Source organism: Xylocopa sonorina, chromosome 4 (genome assembly GCF_050948175.1).
Source record: "Xylocopa sonorina isolate GNS202 chromosome 4, iyXylSono1_principal, whole genome shotgun sequence".
In the NCBI taxonomy this organism is placed as follows: domain Eukaryota; kingdom Metazoa; phylum Arthropoda; class Insecta; order Hymenoptera; family Apidae; genus Xylocopa; species Xylocopa sonorina.
Genome location: NC_135196.1, coordinates 8,783,426 through 8,804,604, shown reverse-complemented (window position 1 = coordinate 8,804,604; position 21,179 = coordinate 8,783,426). Strand labels below are relative to the sequence as shown.

General features: G+C 38.6%; 2 protein-coding genes across 3 annotated transcripts in view; both read right to left on the bottom strand.

Moving 5' to 3' along the window:
• Positions 1-1,113: 1,113 nt before the first annotated feature.
• LOC143422654 (uncharacterized) lies at positions 1,114-7,321 on the bottom strand. Its single transcript, XM_076893456.1, has 4 exons — positions 7,285-7,321; positions 4,132-4,226; positions 3,140-3,890; positions 1,114-2,975 (listed from the first exon to the last, which is right to left on the bottom strand). Exons 1-4 carry the CDS (start codon positions 7,319-7,321, stop codon positions 1,114-1,116), a joined length of 2,745 nt encoding a protein of 914 aa, XP_076749571.1.
• Positions 7,322-10,005: 2,684 nt separating this feature from the next.
• Positions 10,006-21,179, bottom strand: part of Fur2 (furin-like protease 2) — a 275,995-nt gene continuing 264,821 nt past the window's right edge. Inside the window, exons 5-17 of one of the 2 annotated variants that reach the window (XM_076893920.1) lie at positions 20,292-20,586; positions 17,757-17,929; positions 16,818-17,483; positions 15,858-16,074; positions 15,451-15,530; positions 15,065-15,336; positions 12,957-13,144; positions 12,602-12,850; positions 11,739-12,207; positions 11,084-11,283; positions 10,725-11,006; positions 10,363-10,580; positions 10,006-10,220 (exon numbers count right to left, since the gene is read on the bottom strand). In XM_076893920.1, the coding sequence (XP_076750035.1) occupies positions 10,113-10,220; positions 10,363-10,580; positions 10,725-11,006; positions 11,084-11,283; positions 11,739-12,207; positions 12,602-12,850; positions 12,957-13,144; positions 15,065-15,336; positions 15,451-15,530; positions 15,858-16,074; positions 16,818-17,483; positions 17,757-17,929; positions 20,292-20,586 (3,417 nt within the window). In that variant the 3' untranslated portion in view covers positions 10,006-10,112. Of the gene's footprint in view, positions 10,221-10,362; positions 10,581-10,724; positions 11,007-11,083; positions 11,284-11,738; positions 12,208-12,601; positions 12,851-12,956; positions 13,145-15,064; positions 15,531-15,857; positions 16,075-16,817; positions 17,484-17,756; positions 17,930-20,291; positions 20,587-21,179 lie in introns of both variants that reach the window. The other variant, XM_076893919.1, reaches the window with a different exon arrangement.

Genomic DNA, 21,179 nt, shown 5'->3' with positions numbered 1-21,179 from the left:
AAAATTATAAGAAGTAACCCCGAAATAGTCGGATACTTTTGACAAAATTTTAGATATTAACCATTTTTTCTATCTAAAATGAAGCTTGTTTGACATTTGCAAGTATAATAATTATAAATCAAGACAATATACAAAATATTGCAGGTATTAATGTTACATTAAGCATCTTGTTTTGGTACAACTTTTCGCAGTTACAGATTTTACCGCTAGGTGGAACACTTGCTTGGACCTTGCGGCGACATTGACTTCCGTGTACCGGAAAGCACATTTCCAGCAAGAACTTTTCCCTTGGAAAAGTAAGGAAAAACCTAAAAAGCGTGATATAGTAGGCTCCCGCCACGAAAGACAAAACTTTAGTTCCTTTTTCTGCCGTCGTGGCGTATGTAACCAAGTTCCTTCGCGCCATTAACAATTGTTTGTTTAGAATTGCGTAAGGTCATAGTGTCACTATAGAGAATATGTGAGTGTTTTATGAGAGTGTATTATAGTGAATATGAGTGTTATAGAGAATAAAGACTGTTGAACAAATGGAGTACATATTTGATTGAACCCACGGTCGATCAACGCAGTAATTCGTGAGCCGATCAGTAACAGAGAATTCTCAACCACAACCCCTACAACTTATAGGTAATTCGTCGGTGGAGTACATACATTTTTACAATGTGTATCTTATTTTTTATTTTCTTACAATGTCAAGACGATCAGTCTTTCTAGAGTATAGCCATTATTTTAATGATTTTTAAAGCCATATATTTTATTTGTTTTTGTTAAAAAGACTTATTTCTTATGTTATTAAACAGTATATAACTTGTTTTTATCAAATTCTTTACAAAATTATCTTTTTTCTTGAATTGTAGGCACAATATGGTATAATTTTGCATTATACGTATATATAAAATATTGAAATATGCTGAAGTTATCTAATTCTACAAGCTATTATGAAATTTTTTTCTTTTTTGTTTGTGTATTCTAGAGTAAATAATTTAAAATGAATATAAAAAAATAACATTCAAGTATTTAATTTATTTCAAGCATTTTTGATTTTAATTAAAAAATTTATGCGATGATCATTAATGTTACAGAATACTCTGTCTGTACATAAAAAAGTAGTCCTTAATCCGGCAAAGTATATGAAAATCTAATATTTAAAGATCTTAATATGTATTCTTGAAATGCTGGTAATAATTCTCTTATAATTTCATCTTTATTGTCAGTCAGAACTGACATCATTTTATTCAATTCGTATGATGTTTTTTCATCACTTGTGCAAAATGTATTTAAACCAGTTTGTTTAAGACTTTCTTTTACATAATTCCACATAAAATGAATTGCTTCATACATATATCCCAAATATGAACTTTCCTTTACTAGAGTAATAGATGTACTAAATGTAATAAATAAAATTGCTGATGCATTCTTTATATATCTCATATCATTCAAAATGTTATCAAACTTAGTTATTTCTGGTATAAATATACTTTCATCAACATTGTCTGAACATTGTTCTCTTAATAAATCTAATAAAAATTCTTCCAATTCTACAAACTTGTCTTCAGCATCTTTATCTTTTGTACTGTATGAAGTACCTCTTTCTGAATTGTTTTTATGAAAGGGATTCTGATCAAATTCAAGTAGTATTTCTACAAATTTCATGGGCTTTATCAAACAAACGCCATCAATATTTAACATTCTATTTTCGTCTAGTGTACTACTTGTTTGCATTGTGTTTATTTCCACATTTTGTGTATTGCTCGAACTTATACGTGAGGCCATCATGTCCAAATGCATTAATATATATTTTGTAAATGCTGGTAATAATTCTTTTACAACATCATCTACATAATTAGTCAAACCTAAAATTATTTTATTCAATTCATTTTGTACTTTTTTATCGCTGATACAAAATGCATCTGAGCAAATTTGTTTCAGACTTTCTTTTATATAATTCCATGTAAAATGAAGTGCGTTGTGTAGATATTCTGAACGCAAACTTTTATCTGCTACAGCATTAGCTATTTTAAGTATGATAGGCAATATTTTTAGTGCATTCTCTATATATTTCATATCATCCAAAGTACCATAAAATTTAGTAACTTCAGTATGTACATTTCTGTTATCATTGTCTGAAAATAATTTTGTTAACAAAGTCAATAACAAGTCTTTTAATTTGAAAAACATGTCTGTAGCATCTCCATTCTCTGTACCATATGAAGTAGTTCTTTCCGAATTGTTTCCATGAAAATGACTTTTATCAAATTCAAGTAGTATTCGTACAAATTTCATGGGGTTTATTAAACTAATGCCATTAATTTTTAGTGTATCATTTTTATACAATGGGGTACTTATATTCGTTTTGTTTGTTTCCAGATTTTGTGTATTATTCAAATTTTTTGCTCGTAAATCTAATTTTTTATTAATATATCTTATAACTTCAGCATTTTCAGATATTTTGTCTGCATTATTTGCGGCAGCATTGCGTTTGGCACGATTAAATTGTCTACGAAGGTGCTTAGAACGTATTGTAGCTTTATAATCATCTAAAACTTTACCTTGAGTAGTTTCAATGATTTCTCCTGCAAACTGTAGATTTATAACTGCGTTTCCGAAAAATAAAATATGTGCTCCTAAAAATACTACATCTAGAGGTTGAATTTCACCCTGGTCTCGATATTTTTCGTACATAGAATATAACTGATACGTTATACCAACACCATTGATACCCACATTGCCTATGACTAGTGAATTATATGTAACTTTTGCTACTGTGCCTACAGTTCCACCGCTTTTAGTGAATGTAGTAAGAAGAGCACTTCCTCCACTAGCTGCAATACCAATTGTACTACCACCTATAGCTAACCATGCTGGAAATGCGTTTCTATCTAATAAACTTTCTTCATGGGAACTTTTATCTATTAAAGTGTGCGTAGATCTGCCAATTGTCCATACACCACTTACTGTAGATGCTACTGCAGCACCTGCAATTATACAAATATTTATTTTTATGTTTTTTAGAAATATGAGAAACTTATATCACAAAAATATGTTTAGTATGACAATTAAACATTCCAATGTTGGCAAACATTAATTCATCATTCATTTACAGTACTTGAATATAAATTAGTTATTTTATATAATTTACCTACTGCCACAGGTGCCAAAGGTGTGAACATGGATGCAATACCTAAGCCAAGTCCAAGTGCACCTACCACAGTAGAAGCTGTATCTGCACCCCCAAGAACAATGGATGCTGTACAACATGCAGGTGATTCTAAAACTTCTAACCATACTGTAGAATGTTCTTCAGTAGTTTCACAAGATGGATCAGGTTGATATAATCCATCTTTTGGAAAAACCATTGTGCATTTTGGCAAAGTATTAGTTTCTAAGTAATTGGTCCAATTTTTATATATCCTGCCACATATATCGATATACCATATTTCACCATCTTTAGCTTTTCTAGGTCTCCTAATTTTAAAAATTGGCATTGGAAATAATTGTATTTCTTCGTTCTTTTTTGCTGAATCACTTTGAATAATTTCTGTTAATTGACTTTTAGTACAAAATGTTACATTATAAATTAATCCATAATAAATACATGATTCTTCTATGCAATTTTTCCCAAATTCAAGTATTTTGTTATATACAATGTTTATGGATTCTTGAGCTATAGATTTGTAAGAAATTGCAGTAGTAATATCATTATTATTAATTGCATCAACTTCTTTACTCATCCCAACAGCATTTTCTACATTTTCTGTAGGGGGACCAAATATTGCATATCCGATATTTTGTTTTAAATACTTATACTCGTGTTCAAAATATTTCGTCCATTCAGCGGAAAGTTCATAGTTTTCTTGTTGGTGTGCTTTAGCAATGTTGACGAATTTGTCCTGCACAAAGGTAACAAGAAATATAAATAACTTTTTCGTATATGTGTAATAATAACTGTATACTTGATATTAGTTTTCAAGACATTTGCAAACAAGAGATATCAACTATTATAGTGAATTCTGTTTATTAGTGAAAATTGTTCAAAATATTAATTTCTACAACATATTCAAAATTCATTTTTCTGCGTAACTTTTCAATGAAAGTGATAACAGATAAATTCATTTAGTAAACAATATTTACCCAAGCCTTATCTAATTCAGCATTCTTTTGATCAGTCGACATTTTGATCAGTTGTGCGAGTAAAAATGTTTCTTCTGATATAAGGATCACTTTAACTATGTATACACAATTATTACATTAATTATTAGGAGATTTGATGATAAATTAACATATATTTCTAAACTTTCAAATGACTGACAAATTTATCAACACATACAAAATTAAAGTAAATTCTCATTTCCCTTCGAGAAATACGCAATAATAAAAATAGATCACATAGTTTATCACCAATCTTTCCACTAATAACACTCTTTTACGAAATTATATTAACGGTAGAACGTCGTCTAGAGGAGTCCAAGAGTTCAGTACATAAATAAATTTTAACTGATCACAACACCCAGTTCCTTCCGTACATAAATGTGGGAATCCCATAGCCTTTTAGGGGAAAATCCAGCTACTTAAGTTACTTAAGTACGTAGATGCACTGAACGTGGGGGCAAAGATGTGAAACCTATCTGCATTTACTTGTACGTGTAGAACAACAATGTTTACAGATACGGTGGACTCTTATTGTTAATAATTAGATAAATTTAATCAGAAATGCTTGTTAACGATTATCCAGTCATGCTGATTTCTTTTTATTGTATTGATTAATGATTTGTCACAATTGTTTCAGATTGGTGAAGAGCATAATTCTTCTTTGGATACGTCACCATATTTTACATTATAGCCACCCAGACAACACATCAAATCACATAACACTTCAAAAAGCACCAGAGTATCACTGCGGCGCCCTCAGGTTTCGTAACGCCATAGGGATATCATTTGTTATATATTTTGCAGATTGTATATTTCACTAGTTTCATTGGAATTTCTCGCTGTGGAGGTAAGAGAGAGAAAGATACTGCAAGAAAGAGTGAGACAGATAATAGCAACCCTACTGTAGAACCCCTGGCGCTATCTCTGTGAAAAGTGCTCAAACTGGTCGCACAGCGTTATCGACAGCGAAGTAAACTGCTGAAGAACTACTAGTGTCATCTCTTGAATCTCTCAAGGCAAAGAAGAGGAAGTTAATTTTTTGTAGTTACCGAGACGTTATTTTTTAGCTTACGAGGTAACCAGATTTGCTGCTCAAGTATTTAATAGCAAACTACAGCGGCGCAGGTCCTTTTTCTTTATTGCACGTTGTTTAGAGACATACTGTCTGTATAAAATAACGAGGAGAATGTTAGACGGGAACTTTTATCTTCCAGACTGAGATGAAACCGTGGCTAATCGATTGTTTTCGTTAAATCGCGTTAAGATCGTCAGAACGTTCGTGCAATCTGAGGATTCTCGAGTTCGCGTCCTTTCTCACGTGAAACCTGGGACGGACGTCACCTCCACCTGCACCGATCTTAGAGAGTGGATTTGAAAGAAGAACCATGAATGACGAGGATTGGGTCTCGATGACAATCATGCGGAAAGCATTGAATATTATTTGCGTAAGAAGTTGCAAAAGAGATTGCAATAGGATTAATCCTTTATACACTGAATTGTTTTTCAAGAACGTAGCGTGTTGCATTTAGATGCCGGTGATAAGAGAAAATCGAATTTTAACGTCAGAAAAATATTTGTACAATTTGTAAATTTAACTATCGTGGCTAATGTAATTAGAGTGATGGCACGATAAAATCGTAGCATATACGCAAACGGGATTTGCCTTCACGAATTTACGATATCCGCTTACGCTACGGCATCCAGTCTGATAAAAGTAAGGTCGCGCGAATTATCGTCGCCGAATTTATCGACCATTCGGTTATCTCAATCGACACGACGCGATGTATCGACAAAACGTATATCACGATCTCCCGCGATGCGAATCGTCGCTTGCAACCTTTAGAACGACGATTCGCAGCATCATCTGTTTCGAGTTCTGTATAGTACTCGGTCTCCTTTCCTTCCATTCGAAAGGATCCTCTTTTATATAGTTAATTTAGTTAAAATAGTAGAACGGAATTAGAAATTAATTTCCTTTAGTGGAAATCGCTTGCCAGTAGTCCCTTTGCTTATATCGTGCGAGAAACACGGTATGTCGATGGGACAAAATGTAAACAGCTCGTGCGAAAGGCGTGGTACGTCATTCGAGTTAAACGTAAATAATAGGCGAGAGGGACGTAGTACGTCGTTCGAGCTACACGCGACAGACGACCAATTTCCTTGGCCGTATTCGGACGTGCAAATATAATGTTCTGAAAAATATTAGAAAGGTATCTTCAAAAAGGTCTTCAAGAAGTGTATTAAACGTCGACGAGGGCAGTAAAAGTGTTGCTATCAACGCAAACAGTGATTTCATAGATATTTCATAGTGATAGTGACGATAGTGATATTTTACCTCCTGGACGACAACGTTCGAAGCGACTGGTTATCGAAGATTATATCGAAGACCACCAGTAATCATCAACACTCAGAGGTATGGATTCAAAAAGAAGAAACTAAAATTAGTTGTACCTTACACGTGCATTTACATATTAAAAGACACGCGCGATTTGTTTGTGGCACGCGCTATTAAATCGTAAGGCAAGGGCATCGTAAGGTAATGGTGGCATAGTTGATTGATCATCGAGAACTTTCATCCGTTTGTAAAATATTCTTCTGAACGTCCACCCTGAAAAGCACGTTGGCGAACAAAAATTCGTTCCGTGTCATAATTAATAGATATATGACCGTTCGTGTACGCGTGGTATGCAATTACACTTTGTTACAAGCCGATGTATTCGGATGATTAATGCAAGCAGAAATTTTGACGAAACTCCGGCAGAAATCTAGCAGACGGTGAATCATGATGGCGTGCGGTCCAATAAATCACGGGTTTGCTTTCGCACTATAATCCACGATTTTTCACCCGTTTCAGCAGCTTCCTCATGCATTGGAAAATGCAAAGGAGCATCGTCGTGTCCCAATCTCGGTGAGATTCGATAAATCACGATTCTTATCGTGCTCGAGTTTTGTTGAGGCGCGACACGCTTGAAAAATGCCAGCTATTTATAAGAAAATTAATTCAATAATCAGGAATTGAAATATTCAAGTCAAATAGAAGTGAATTTTCTACAATATATTTATTTTCTCTGACCTTGTGGTCGGTTTCTTTACGATTCATGCAAGTTGGTTATTACCGATGAACCTTGCACTTACCTTGAACGACGATCTGAGGATACAAAGTGACACGCATAGTAAACCTTGAAATCTGAGAAGAAAATCCGTCTAGATTTTCACTGCCCTACGTATAATTTTCAATTTAATTCGTCTGGTTAAAAAATCATCATATCTTATGAAAAGTTTTGCTGTTCGCCAAATCGCTCTCTTTATATCGCTACATTTCACACCTAGCTATTCTTAATGATCAAATACAATGCACAACAGATTTGCCATTTATTCAGGTTTAACATATGTATTGTTCAAATCAACTGGAATGAGTGTGTGTGGAAATAAAATCTGCAGTTTCGAATAGAAAAGAAGCAACGGAAACAGTCCCAAATGTGAATTAAGCACTTCGAAAATATGCTACAAGTGTATAGCATGCCACTTTTGTCGCACCATCTCAGGTTTCTATATTCGTATCTTTTTTTTTTTATCGATAATCGTCTACATTTAGGAGATGAAAAACAGTCCTTAATAATTTTGGTTAATTTACAAAAATAAAATATTTGTTTTATCCTTACCTTGTATTCAGATATACGCACGCGAATTTACACGAAAATCGATACGAAAAAACAAAGTATTGATTCTTTTCTGAAAATTAATTACTTGGACGAATTCATAATTAAAGAATGCAAGATTTCTGATAATTTTCGACTATTTTTACACCTCTAATGATAAACAATTGCCGATAGAAAAAATATACGTATCGAATATTTTCGGTGCAAATTTACTTATGCGACATCCATTGCTAACGAAAGTAAGCACCATGAATGTAAAGCATTAGTTTGACTTGTGTAAATTTCATTCTGGATGTGAGATTCTTGAACATAATCTACAAATAAATTCGTATAAAATATATGAAAAATGTGTGCTGAATATAAACGATAAAAATAATCATCGTGGAGTCGAAAAAAATGCTTATTAAAATTCTATTAGATTAATATGTAACAACTTTGACGTTTTCGTTATCCATAACTTGAACAGTATAGCAAAGAATACTTTTGTTCATCTATTGCAACTTTTACTATCACGAGCCATTGGTAGCTTACATGACACGACACACATTAAGTAAATAGTCCCTCGAATGCGAGGGCAAAAATAATCAGAGGATTGCTAAATAATGATGTTTTTCAATGGGAACACGAACTCAGAATATATTTAAACACCTGAGTGTGTATGTATATATAGATATATATATATGTATATGTATATGTATATATGTATATATTTATAATCGCGTTCATCATAAAAGTACAATAATAGCTTTATATCAAATCACAAGGAAAAATTCAATATTCACACGGTAGGCGCGGACAAGTAGCTCTTAAAGTTACCGATTTACCGAGGACTGTTTTTCCTGTGTTCTTCGCATATTGTATCATCTCTCCCCCTCTCTCACTCTCACATTCGTTTGTTCGTTAATCCAGATAAGCATCTCGCGCGATACATGAAACGTGTGGTCTTTCTTTTTTTTTTTTCTTTTACTTTTGACGAAGCTGAAGCAACGCGGAGAAAGTACAATAGAAGATTGTATAGACAAAAAATACATATACAATGCGGCAATAACAACAGTTTATAAAAAGAAGAACGCAATCGGCTGTTTCTCGTTCGCAACGGAATGACTACAAATGCTGGATTGTGAAGGAATCGTAAAGCGGTTAGCACGCTTCATCTACGTACGTAGTCTGTTCTTTGCACGAGAACAAAGCTATGCGAAACCATTTTTCTCGCAGAGAAATAAATTCCCTCGTTCCTTTCATTTCTCTCTGTCCTGCTGTGCGCAGCTTTTCCCTATTTACTTCTTTCGCCTTCCCCTTTTGGTCAACCTGCTATCCCTTTTTTGATTTTACAATCGTCGCTATTACATAAATACCCTTTTACATCGACGGTTTAAGACATTTGTCGAATTACGTTTAACTGGTCCGTAGAATTTGTTAAATCACCGCGCGATGCCCTCCACCATTTAATATGAAAAGAATTAAAGGGAATAAAAATAGAATAACGCGATAAACCAATGAAATTCAAGTAAGAGGATTCATAATCGATTAACAACGAGTACACACGCCTCCTCGCCATCTTCGATGCTCGAATACTTCGTTCTATTTTCATTCGCTAGCTTCTGTTTTCCCTGTTTTTGTTCAGAGTTCGTAGTGTCCAGGATAGGAGGCAATAAAAAAGGGCAGACGAAACGGTCCTGTCTGAAAGGGCGTTATAAATCAGGCACTTCATAATGTCCGTCACCCTTTTCGTGTCATCGCTCACTTACGAACCGTGTGTGGTTGCTTCGGTTTTAAAATGTTCATTCGGCCATCTTACGTATTGGTACTTGTGCACTCGACAGAATCAGCGACGCGCCTGACCGTTAAAAAATGGTACACCATCTCGTTCACCGCCATTCACACTAACCGCACGCAACTGCACTATTAATTTATAGTGAACAACAAGTCACACTTTCTTCGTACAGTGTGCCAAAAAATTCATGTATCTTTACTATCACGTTTCGAAGGAATTCCTCTTGTCCCTTCGTTTCTTCTTTTTTTTTTTGTCCATTTCTTTCTCTTTATTACTTGTTCGCTCTCCTATCCTCTCTCTTTTCTATTTTTCTATTTTTCTTTTATTTATTTTTTTTTATTTTTGTTCCATTTTCGTCTTTCTGTTCCGTATTTTTCGTCCCGGACCACTTTGGATGACCGTGAAACGCAGCTGTTGTCTCGCACGTTTCCAATAACACATGATCGATCTTACTTGTGGTCTTGAGACTGGACGACCTTCATCAAACACTTGGATGATAGGTACAGTAGTTCATTAGTTTGGCGAAGAGTCTAGGTCATCAGCTCCGTTGTGTCGTCTGCGTACACATCGTCGGGAGGTTCCATCCCCACGGTCAGTTGTGTGTAACCTTTATTCGTTTCTCTCCTTCCTGACATTGCCTGAAAATAGGAGAGCAACCGCGCGTTAAGTTTTCTACTCAAACTGTTAGAATGTTTAAAAGTGTAAATTTCACGTGATAGCACTCATTGCATTTTGCAATCTACAATCTTATTCTTATAGTATCTAATTTTTGGTATGTACCTGAAGTGCAATGAATATAGTAGCGAATAAGGCCATTGATACTAGACAAATGGCAACGGCTATGGTCGTGGTTGCTGTTATGGCCAACGAAGTTGAGTCGTTTTTATCAGTTGTCCCTTCGTAGTTCGCATAAACCTCAGAAATGGCTGTGTCAGCCGAGGCGAATTCTGTTCCTGGTACTCTCCTTTTACCAGCTGGCGAACTATTTCTGCAACCACCTGCGTTAATAATCAAGAACAATTTACTTCTATCTGATCAGATCATTTCGCAAGTAATGTAAATTTTTTCAATTAATATTCAACGTTTACGCGTCGATGGTAAAGTGTGCATTAGCATAAGATCAGTGCGAGTGCGAAACCTACCGGTTTCTGGATCGCAGAGGCAACACTCTTCAGCTTGAGGCCCTTTCTCGTTACCCGTGCAACAGGGTACGCACTGATTATTTAACTTGTCCAAATGCAACGGTGGCGAGCAAGCGGCGCAGCTGAATTTCCCTGGGCCCGTGCACCTTCGACAATCCGAGTGGCAGTTCTTGCAAAGTTGCGTTAAAGAATCGTAGTATTGCGCTCCTAAGCATTCCATGCAGAGGCCACCCTCGAGCATCGAGTGCGGTGGACAAGAAGTGCACTCCATCGGTCCTTCGCCTGTAACGCATTTGCGTATTAGAGACGCGTTGTTCTATCTGTGGAAAATCCGTCTCCACTTTCTTTCGCTTCCGTACCTTTGCACGTGCGACAGTAGTGGTGACACTTCTGACAACCGAAGTTCGATTTGAAGAATCCTTCGGGGCATTCCGGGTGACACTCTCCCGCCGCTAGTTGCCATCCACGGGGACAAGTTACGCATTGGTCTCTTCTGGGCCCGGAACACGTTTTGCACGAGAGATAGCATTTCGCGCACTGACCTCGATCGCTGTAATATCTGCGTTGAAACACGTTATTTTTTCACGTATTTGTCGATGCTCCTGTTACCGTTTAGTAATTGTGCAAATTTAGCTCATCAAAATGGCCACCTATTTTACCGTAATCTATAACAGCGGGATGTTTCGGATATTGCATTTGCAATATATTAATTTTGAAATTTAAATTGGAATTACAAAGGATTGATGGAAATTATCAATCTATTAATCCACTCTGTTACACAGTATGCATTAATACGGATGAACGATGGCAGTTCCATAGAAAATTGTGTAATATTTCGTTCAGAATGATAAACATAATTAATGGATGATAAACTTGTGATTGATAAATAATCAAAATCTATAGCGAAGGTAGCTATGGACAACAGATTCCCGGACCCGCTGTCGCGTAGTGTTAAATGATCAAACGAGAAGAGGAAAAAGACGGAGAATATCGAAGACTGAAAGAAAAACTCACCCTTGCGCACAAGAAGACCTACACTCTCCGCTTTGCAGTTGCAACCCATCCTGGCAGGCGGTACAATTAAGTCGCGAGACACAGGTTTTGCAGGTATGCAAACATGGCACGCAGACAGGTCTAGATGGTTGGGCCATCGAGTAGTAGCCGTCGTCGCATTGGTACACGCATCGTTTCCCTTGGAGGAGCAGCGAGTTCTGACAAGAGATGCAATGGCTCTCCTCGGGGCCAGCGCAGGTCTTACAAGAAGTGTGGCACGGCTTGCAGAGGCCGCTTTCGTAATATTCGGACGTGTGGCAGCGATCGCGGTGTTCGGGGGCGCACAGACTTTCCTCGTTTAAGCTCCAGCCATCGTCGCAGCTAGTGCAAGTCGAAATGGTGCACGTCGAGCAACCAGGTGGACACGGCACGCACTCTCGCCGCTTCTTGTCAGCGCTGTATCCGACTGGGCATAACGCTCGACAGGCGCCTGAAATTTTTAAGAACTATTAGAGATTGCTACAGCCAAGTGTATGAAAGAGTTGCAGATAAATGCTTATGAAGAGCTTTCTCTTTCCTTTCATACAAATGTATCATCAGTACTGGAAAAGGGATGACGAAGTGACTTCAGAAGATAAAGAACCAAGAAACAAGATTCAGTTCGAACGGTACACGGACGAAATAGTTACCTCGCATCGAAAGTGAAGCATTGCTCAGTGCTCTTCATTAAAACAAGCAACGATCTAAGTATTAGATTTTTGAATGTCGAATGATCATCTGAATGTAGCTTTATTTATGAAATAGCCTCGCGTATCGAGAAGAACAGATATCCAAGTTATCGATCAGCCTCGAGTGTCGTTTTTAGGGATTAGACGAGCACGTACCGTTCAGGGAAAACAATCCAGGCCGACAGGAGATGCATTGGTTCTCCGCGGTCCCGTTGCAGGTCTCGCACGTTGAATGACACGGCGCGCAGTTGTAATCTTGCGTCTCGTAGGTATACAAAGGACACGCCGCGTAACACTTGTTTTCGTACATAACCAGGTGATGCTCGCAACTGGTGCATTTATCCGGTCTATCCTGGCAGCTGGCGCAGTTCGCTTCGCATGGTACACACGTACTGTTCTCCGTGTCTGAAAAACCCAAGAACGTTACTCGTCCACGATAGACTTAACTTGGAGAAAGTTCAATCGAACCGTGAATAAGGACAGATAAAGGGTTACCAGCGGTTACACTTACTCTCGTAGTATCCTTCTGGGCATTGTTGGAGACAGACAGCCAAATCTGTGACTCGTAGATGAGCTGGTGCACAGGAGAGACAAGAATCCTGGCCGGCTCCCGCGCAGATTTCGCAGGATTCGTGGCAGGGCCAGCAAACGCCGCCCTGATTCGGGAAACTCCTCGGCGGGCATCGACTCACGCACGTGCTGCAATTGGAACTTCTCAAACAAAAGTTCTTTCGTATCCGTTACCTTACCGTTCTAACCACTTTAATCCATTCTTTTAGGGAGAGCAAGCGAGCAAGTTCGCCTTGTTAGTTGGATGGCAGCGTTTTATCGGTTTTCCTTGAGTTGGAGGAAAGACGCAATCCATTATTAGATTATTAATGCGTCGCATATTGTTATTCACGTTCGAAGTCATTGGCAGTGATAAGGATAGGGCTGTGTTGCAAGTAGTACAAAATAATGGCATCAGTCTCATTCAGTAATAGTAAACGCGATGTCAGATTAGGTTTAGCGTTACGAAACGTTCGTAAAATTATTTATTGTCTCGTTAGTTCAAGATAAGTTGAAACTGTTAGACGACAAGGAAATTCGCAGTGTTGCGTATTGAAATATTGATGTTTTCTCGGTAATATACTTTAGAAATTCTGAAAGAGAATTTTAATTAAGGATTAAATACGCTTCTGCCATTATGAATATCATTATAAGAAACAAAGAGCAAATATTGAAGTTTTAATCCACCGGAATGAAATATGTACTTTATTAAAAATTTATTAAAGCTGCTTCACGTGCATTGATGCAATGCAAACACAGACAGTCAATGTATCACGGAATAGTTACGTTAATTAATTATTGTTATTACAGTTCCCATTGTCGAGCATAAAGTTTAAGTAAAAAAATTCTCCTTCTTTTTATGATTAATATCAGCCATAAAATTAATGTCGCATATCTGTGTATTTATAATTAAAACATAATGGAATGTTAAATTATTTTATACATCGTTAAAATTTTACATTTTCTCTACGCGAAGTGATTTAATTCTTTTCAAAACTTTTTACGGTAAAATATTTTCGTTCGCATTTTTAGTTTATTTTTATACGTCGAATCATTCTTTACTCGGTTCCATCATCCGTCCTGTCACACCCTGTACAATAATGTTTTTCACGGTGGAACGCGTGATAGAATGCATGCGTGAAATTTATTACAAAACATATATAATTCCGTCTGCCAATTGATATCCGTGGATCCAAAATTCACCGTTGAATTTTTACATAAAAAGTTACACTCTAAATAATAGCCGTGTTTCTAACAATCGCCAGATACGATGGATGTGCAAATGGCGCAATGCATCGTGAAATGAAATAAATACATAGTAACTTGAACATAAAAAATGAATTTTAGTAAAGAATACAGTGAACTGATAATCGTTAAAATAAATGAAAAATAAAATAGCTTCATTAAAAAAAGTTATTGTAATTTTTAAGAAATAATACGTCGAAAATGAAGAAATTAAATAGCATCACCTCATAGACAGCAACGAAACTTTAGTTTTAATAATGATATAAAATTTTGAAGAGGTATTCGCGAAAAATGATACGTTTATTTTTCAGAATATTCGAGGTGATAATACTTATTAAAAATGAACAAGTTGAAAATAAGTTTAAAATAATGTGGATGCAAACAGCAGGAGTTAACACGGGATTTTTGTGAAATAAAGAACAACAGCACGGGCCAGCACACGAAGTGTAACGAAAAATTAAGTAATTTAAACAATCCTGTATACATCCGTAATGTGCTTGTCTCGCGCAGGTTTCGTCGCGAAATTTCAGAACTCTTTGCACGTGATACAAGAGAATTCTGGTTTTTAACGCTTTTCTTTTTCTCGAACTCCCTGAAAGATGCGAAGACTGCGCAAGCTTTTACATGCAACGTTCAACGCGGTCAGAAAGAAAAAGTATCAAATATTATAATCATACTTCACGTGAAAATTTTCCTCGCACAATAATTTAGCATCTCGTACAAAATCTACTTCAAACCGAGTAATTTAGTGCACAATGTGTGAATTCCAACTATTCAGTTACAACTTCGATCCAAAGAGAAAAAAGAAAAATGTGCGATACTTACTTGTCGAGTCGATAATTCTTGCAAGCGATACACTGGGTGGGCCCTTTGCCATAACAGCCTTGGGGATCGCATTGGGGATCACAGTCGTGAAGAATCTTTCTGGTGGTGTCCAGCGAGTCGTCCCCGACTTGAGAGGAGGACAGTGGCGAATCGAACGAGGAGGACGTGTCCCCAGGCAGCCGATTGGTCAGGATTGGCGCCGAGGAGCCATCCAACGTAGCCACGGACGCCTGGACGTTGGACGCGGCGCCGACGTACGGGCCCTGGTAGCCCTGAAAGGTAGACGAAGGAAAGAAGTCGACGTCGCCGCGATGGCCCAACGGTAGCGAGTCATCGTCTACGGGATATGGATAATGCACGGGGGCGTACGAAGAAGGCGCTTGTACCGGGTTAAATTGTCGTGTTCGTATCCTGATCGGGTTGGTCGCTGTGCCGTAGAAAATCAGCTGCCACTTCTTCAGGATTCCTGTAACAGCAAATGTTACAACGGTTCGACAGATTTTCAACTAACGTAGAACAGCGGCTCTGAAACTGTGCGCTCTATGGTGTCTTAGAGAAATATCTGTACGAATTACTCTGTTATACCATTTAATTAGAGAAATGCAACTTTCTCGTTTTTTGCTTTCGTTGAAAACTTTTATAGCTATGTTTTTACGATTGAAATTAGCGTCGTTTACTAATTAAAAATTGTTGAGGGAAAAAGAGACGAGTGACTACGACTCGGATGGTTAATGAGCTTTCGTTTGACTCGGAAAGAATGCAAGACCGATTATTGAACGCTGAAACTACTTGCCTGGAGAATTAACGTGCCGATTTCCTGCGTTAATTATCTGCAGGGTCCATCGGCCGTCTGCTTTTTCACCCCAGAAATGTACGCTAAGAAAAGGCCAATCGTCGAAGCTCGAGCTGAGCACATCCCGTGGTCTTTCGAACAGCAACGTTGACGTAGTGCCCATCGGAGAAGTGAGTAGTAACCTCAAATTTCCACGTGGGAAAAACCTTAGGGAAACCTGATTACAAAGGTACCGTTTATTACTTTACTTGGTTTAAAGGCTTTTCTTGTTATCAACATTACTTCTTCGTCTAAGAATTAATTACTAACACGCCGCATACAAGAATTAAATTTAGATTCGTTGAGCTGATTAAGATATTTAAATTAATTTTTTACAAGTTTCTATCTTTTAAGATGAAAGTGTAGTGCAAAACTATGGAAATCAGAATTAGTTTTTATGTAGAAGTTAACGTACGATAAATTGCGAACGCGTCTAAACGAGGGACCATTATATGCAAAATCTGTCGGGGGAAACTACAAGAACGTTTACAATCAAATTTGTTCTCGCTTTATACACTTTGTCCCAACTTATAATTCATAAAGTGGCTGTAAAAAATTTACATTTTAATGATATTGCAAATTTATTCCTTCTATGAGGGAAACTTGTAAATGTACATAACGCACCGATTTAAAAGATCGTTCCACTTAAGATACACTTAACGAGCCAGAAATGTACTATCAACTCGACAGCTAGTATTCCGTTTTTCACGGATTTTTAATTGCCATTAAAATTATTTTTCCCCGTGTCGAAACAGCGAAATGGCGCGCGTGTACGTCGCATACGACTTAAAAATTCAGCATTCACACAACACGGAGAATCGACGAAACATAATTTCGAATAGTAGCAACGATCGACTGCTAGCGAGCATAGCACAATCCACGGTCAATTTTGTAGTTGGATCCTTCCCAGTATTCCCTTACCTTGCACTGCACGTGCTCGAGAAAGCGGACCTCGTTCAAGGAACCAGCGCAACCAGTGACGTCCATGTATACGCTGAGCGTGTAACCATAGGTCGGATCGATACGCCTCTCCTCGTTGATCTCATCGGACTTGCAGATATGTTGAGGCGGTACGTTGGTCCACTGTTCGGCCAGGTTCACCATAGCGCCAGCGTCCATGAGCCCGTAACCGAATTTGTGGGAGACCTTTCTCTTCACCCCGTTCAGTATCCACCCTGGCTCCTTCTCGAGTGGGCCGGATCTCGATGTAAGCACTACCAGGTATTGCATGTCCCTCCACGTGAGGCTCGGGTTCGCCTCGAGTGCGAGGGCTGCGATGCCAGCGGCCAACGGGGCGGACGCGGACGTTCCCGTGTGCTCGACCGTGCAAATATGATCCGGCCTTAGTTTCGCGTCCATATCGACGGTCGCGACGCTCTTGTCGTTGCCCGGCGACCCCGACGAGTAAGTCGAGGCGAGCGTCGAGCTGCACTCCTCCAGGTACCACGGCTTGTACCCACCCTGAGTGGCGCTCGATATGGACAGGGTGAAGATGCTGTTCGTGTAGCCGTCGCAGTTGCACGAATCTGTGTGACGGCCACCATTACCGGACGCCCATACGAAGATCGAACCCTTGCCTTTGCGACCCTGTTATTCGTGAGCAAACCGTTATAGTACCCGATCTTTCGAGCGTCTTTCGAGTCGCTTCTCTGCCGTTTCGCAAGTATCTATTCACGGATAATTTTGTTTTTTTTTTTTTTACGTTACTTGGAATTTTTGGGTAGTAATGAGTGAAAACTCGATAGCTCTGCAATTGATTAGATTTGGCAAACGAAAAGCTATACGTTAACGTGATTAGAATGTTGAAAAAAAAAGGAAGAGAGAACACGCGAAGAATAAGTTAGAATGGAGACAACTCACGCTTGTTACGCCATAAATAAACGCCCTCCTGGCAAGAGGGCCGGGGCCATCGACGGTTTTCCCATCGTCCTCCGGGCCCCACGAGGCGCTGTATATGTCGATGTGATCAGGATTCAATCCCAACGCCCTGGCTTCGACGGCATCGTTTACCGGGCCATCGAGCATTCGCACGCCTGAGAACACGGATGGCACGTGCGTTAGATAGCTTTCCTTCTCGATGCCCGCGCTACCCCGAATTCTCCGGATGCCACGGGGCTCGCATTTCCTGGCTTCGACCGCGAAACGGGACGAGGCGATCGCGAGGAAAAGAAATCCAACAGAGGAATTTTAATTACAGACGCGTCGTTCCTCATCGTTTAACCGTCGAGCGACCCCGCGGGGAGGGGTTGCTGCCTCGGTCGCAGCAATGTTACACGGCTATTCCAGGCGCGTTAAATCGAACACGGACTGTTGACGTGCATTTTAATGGAAACGAGCAGATAATGTTATCGGAACTCGATATTCTCGTGAAGCGAAACGACTTATAAGCGACGGCCCGATACGCGGAATGAGTGGCACTCGGGTAATTGTTACGGAGTCGTGGAAAAAGGAAGATTGAACGGATGAAACGGCGCGAAGAATGTTCGCAACAGAGATGAGGTTGTTGAGAGCCGATTAAATCGCGTGAACGAAGTTAACGCCGGCCGGGAGACTTTCAAATCAGATTTTATAAAATTAGTTATCAGTTCCTGCAAGGTTGCCTGTTATGCTTCCTCTTTCACAGGTTAATTTATGTCGCATCAATCGCGATCGACTCGAGACGCAAGAAGGAAATTGATCGATGCCTTAATTTTATACAATTTCAATCTTCACGCTCAGGATTCTTCCACACTTTTACCACTATATCGCGTAAAAGCTATCTCTGGAAAAAGTGAAACATTTATAGTTGCTCTAAATTTTTACTTGCATATATGAAGTACCCTTCTTCTATCAAATTTCATTACTAGGCGTATCATTAGTTCGATTACTAAAATAATTTCTGAAATAGCGGTTTGGGCTGTATTTACGTTAATACGAATTTAAATGATTTTTTTTAATATTCTGATGAATGAACCTACGGGCGGAAATGAATGCAACAGAACAATCGCATCGGTAGATAAAACATTTTGTAGGCAGTGTTGCACAGCGTGAAGCTACGAAATTTATGTGCAGGAAATGTCTGCAAGGTTTGCGTGATGTTCATTTTGAAATGGATTCATTGTTTACCGTTTCTAACGGATGATAGTTTGAAGAGTCAACACCCGGCAGACAGAATACCTGGAAACTGTTCTACGAGGGAAATGCTTGATATTTAGGTCGGTGCCTTAAGCTGGACGTAATAGTAATAATTATATATATTAACGTATACGTAAATTGAATTAAAATTTAAATTAAATTATTCAAAATAATTGAAAGGAAACAGATTTCCTTAGAAGCCCAATATCGCTGTTGGTCGTTAACTATTTACTCAGACATTCTCGATAAATAAAACAAAATGCTTCCAAGTTCTATAAAGGTGTTCAGCTTATGTTAATCGAAATGTTTTAAATGGAATGATTGAATCACAGAAAATATCTCTTTATATTGTATTCAGTCGATATGTAAATTTAAAATGGATACGATTATAATAATCCAGTGTCATTAATGTATGCAGGCTAATGCATAATTATAATATGAATGATGCATCATGTGTCAGCAACATTCTATACGTCCATACGTATTTTATGGAGTAATTTATAATTTGCGAATATTTCGATACGCTGCTTACAATCGAAAAGCTCCAGTAATGATCAGTATATTTAATGTAAATAATTCGATAGTAGCATTGTTTCACAAAAGAGTTGTAACGAACACAAGACTACGTAACAGGCTCTTACTCGCATGCAGATAAAATGAAATATCCATTTTTTCCATTTTCTTTTACGTATAGAAATAATCTGATAAAATTTGCAATTCAACGAACTTTTGTTTAAAACAAATCCTTGCAGGATTTCCTAGACGAGATCAATATCGTTGCTGATCACACGTAGTAAATTACACAAGCTGTTGAAGAAACCTATTTAATGTCTCTATGGTACATAAAAGACACTGTATCGAAGTAAAAAAAGTTTCGTGGACACGGATCGAGAGGTGAACCGTTTGTCAGATACGAACACTTTTGTTTGCCAGCGTCGTGATTAACTTTCGGATCTCGTTAGAAAGAAGCATCCTCGTAAACACTGGGAATCTTCGAGGAATGCCTGGCCACATCCAATCTCGTATCCTCGACTGGAACTCGAGACAAACACCTCGAAATGGGGAGGAGAGCGGAAGATCATAATTCATTGAACCGGATAACGGGCGAGTCGCTTATAATAAAGAGGATCGTGTATCCGAATGGAATTTAATTCGCTGCAGTTGCATTTTCATTTGGAAACAGGGCACGCGGAGAGGGTTGACGGTTATTTATAGGGTGAGACGGCGGAAGTTTCCCTCTTCCTCGGATGATTTCGCGAGGAAAAATTCCCAATCTCTTACCGCCGATGCTCGCGTTGTACGCGACGCCAACTCCGCAGTATTGGTTGAAGGCGACCGCGGCGACCTCGCCAGCGCAACGGGTCCCGTGCTTGTTGTCGCCGTTGTCTCTTGGCATCGGGTCATTGTCGTTATCATTGATGTCCGTGCTGGCCTGGTGGTCGTAGTTCAATGCCAGGTCCGGATGATTCGTCTGTATGCCGTCGTCGAGGATCGACACGACGACGCCCTTCCCGGTGTAACCCTTCTGCCATGCTGGACCAAGATTCATGTCGTACCCATCTTTGGCTCCGCCATTCTGGAATTGAATCGCGCGTGGAAAGGTGCGTCAAGAATATTAGTATTTTTCGAACTGACGAGGAATATGAGTTTTTTTTTTCTGGTAAGCGTTTTAATTGCAATTATATACAGTGGTGTCGCTCGACTTTTTTTTTTATTGTGAAGAAATAAGGGAAATAGTTGAGGGAGTTCGCGGGAGAGTTATTGTTCAGTTACACGGTCGTTGTAATAATCGAGCGTTTGTAAAAACCATAATACGAAATTCAGTCGTAGAGTAGAAACCCTGTTGCCCCCGACGTTCCACGAGCAACGATATTTTTATCATCGCTTGAAACGTACTCGTCTCTTTTTTAGCCGTGCATTTTCTTTTCTTCTCCTCGTTTTTCCTCTTCAGTTTCAACGGACCGACGACGTTACAAAAATATCTGGCTAATACAAGCACCGTCCAATATCTCGTCGAGTGTTTTCACTTAGTCGTTTGTTTGTGTTTTCTGCGCACCGTTCACGCGAATCTGCTTACCTCGCGATCGAAAAATCTCTATGAGGTGTAGACAATTAAGGCGGAGGAAATTATTAAATTTCAATTCAGGCATCGTTCTGGAGAAATTCGAC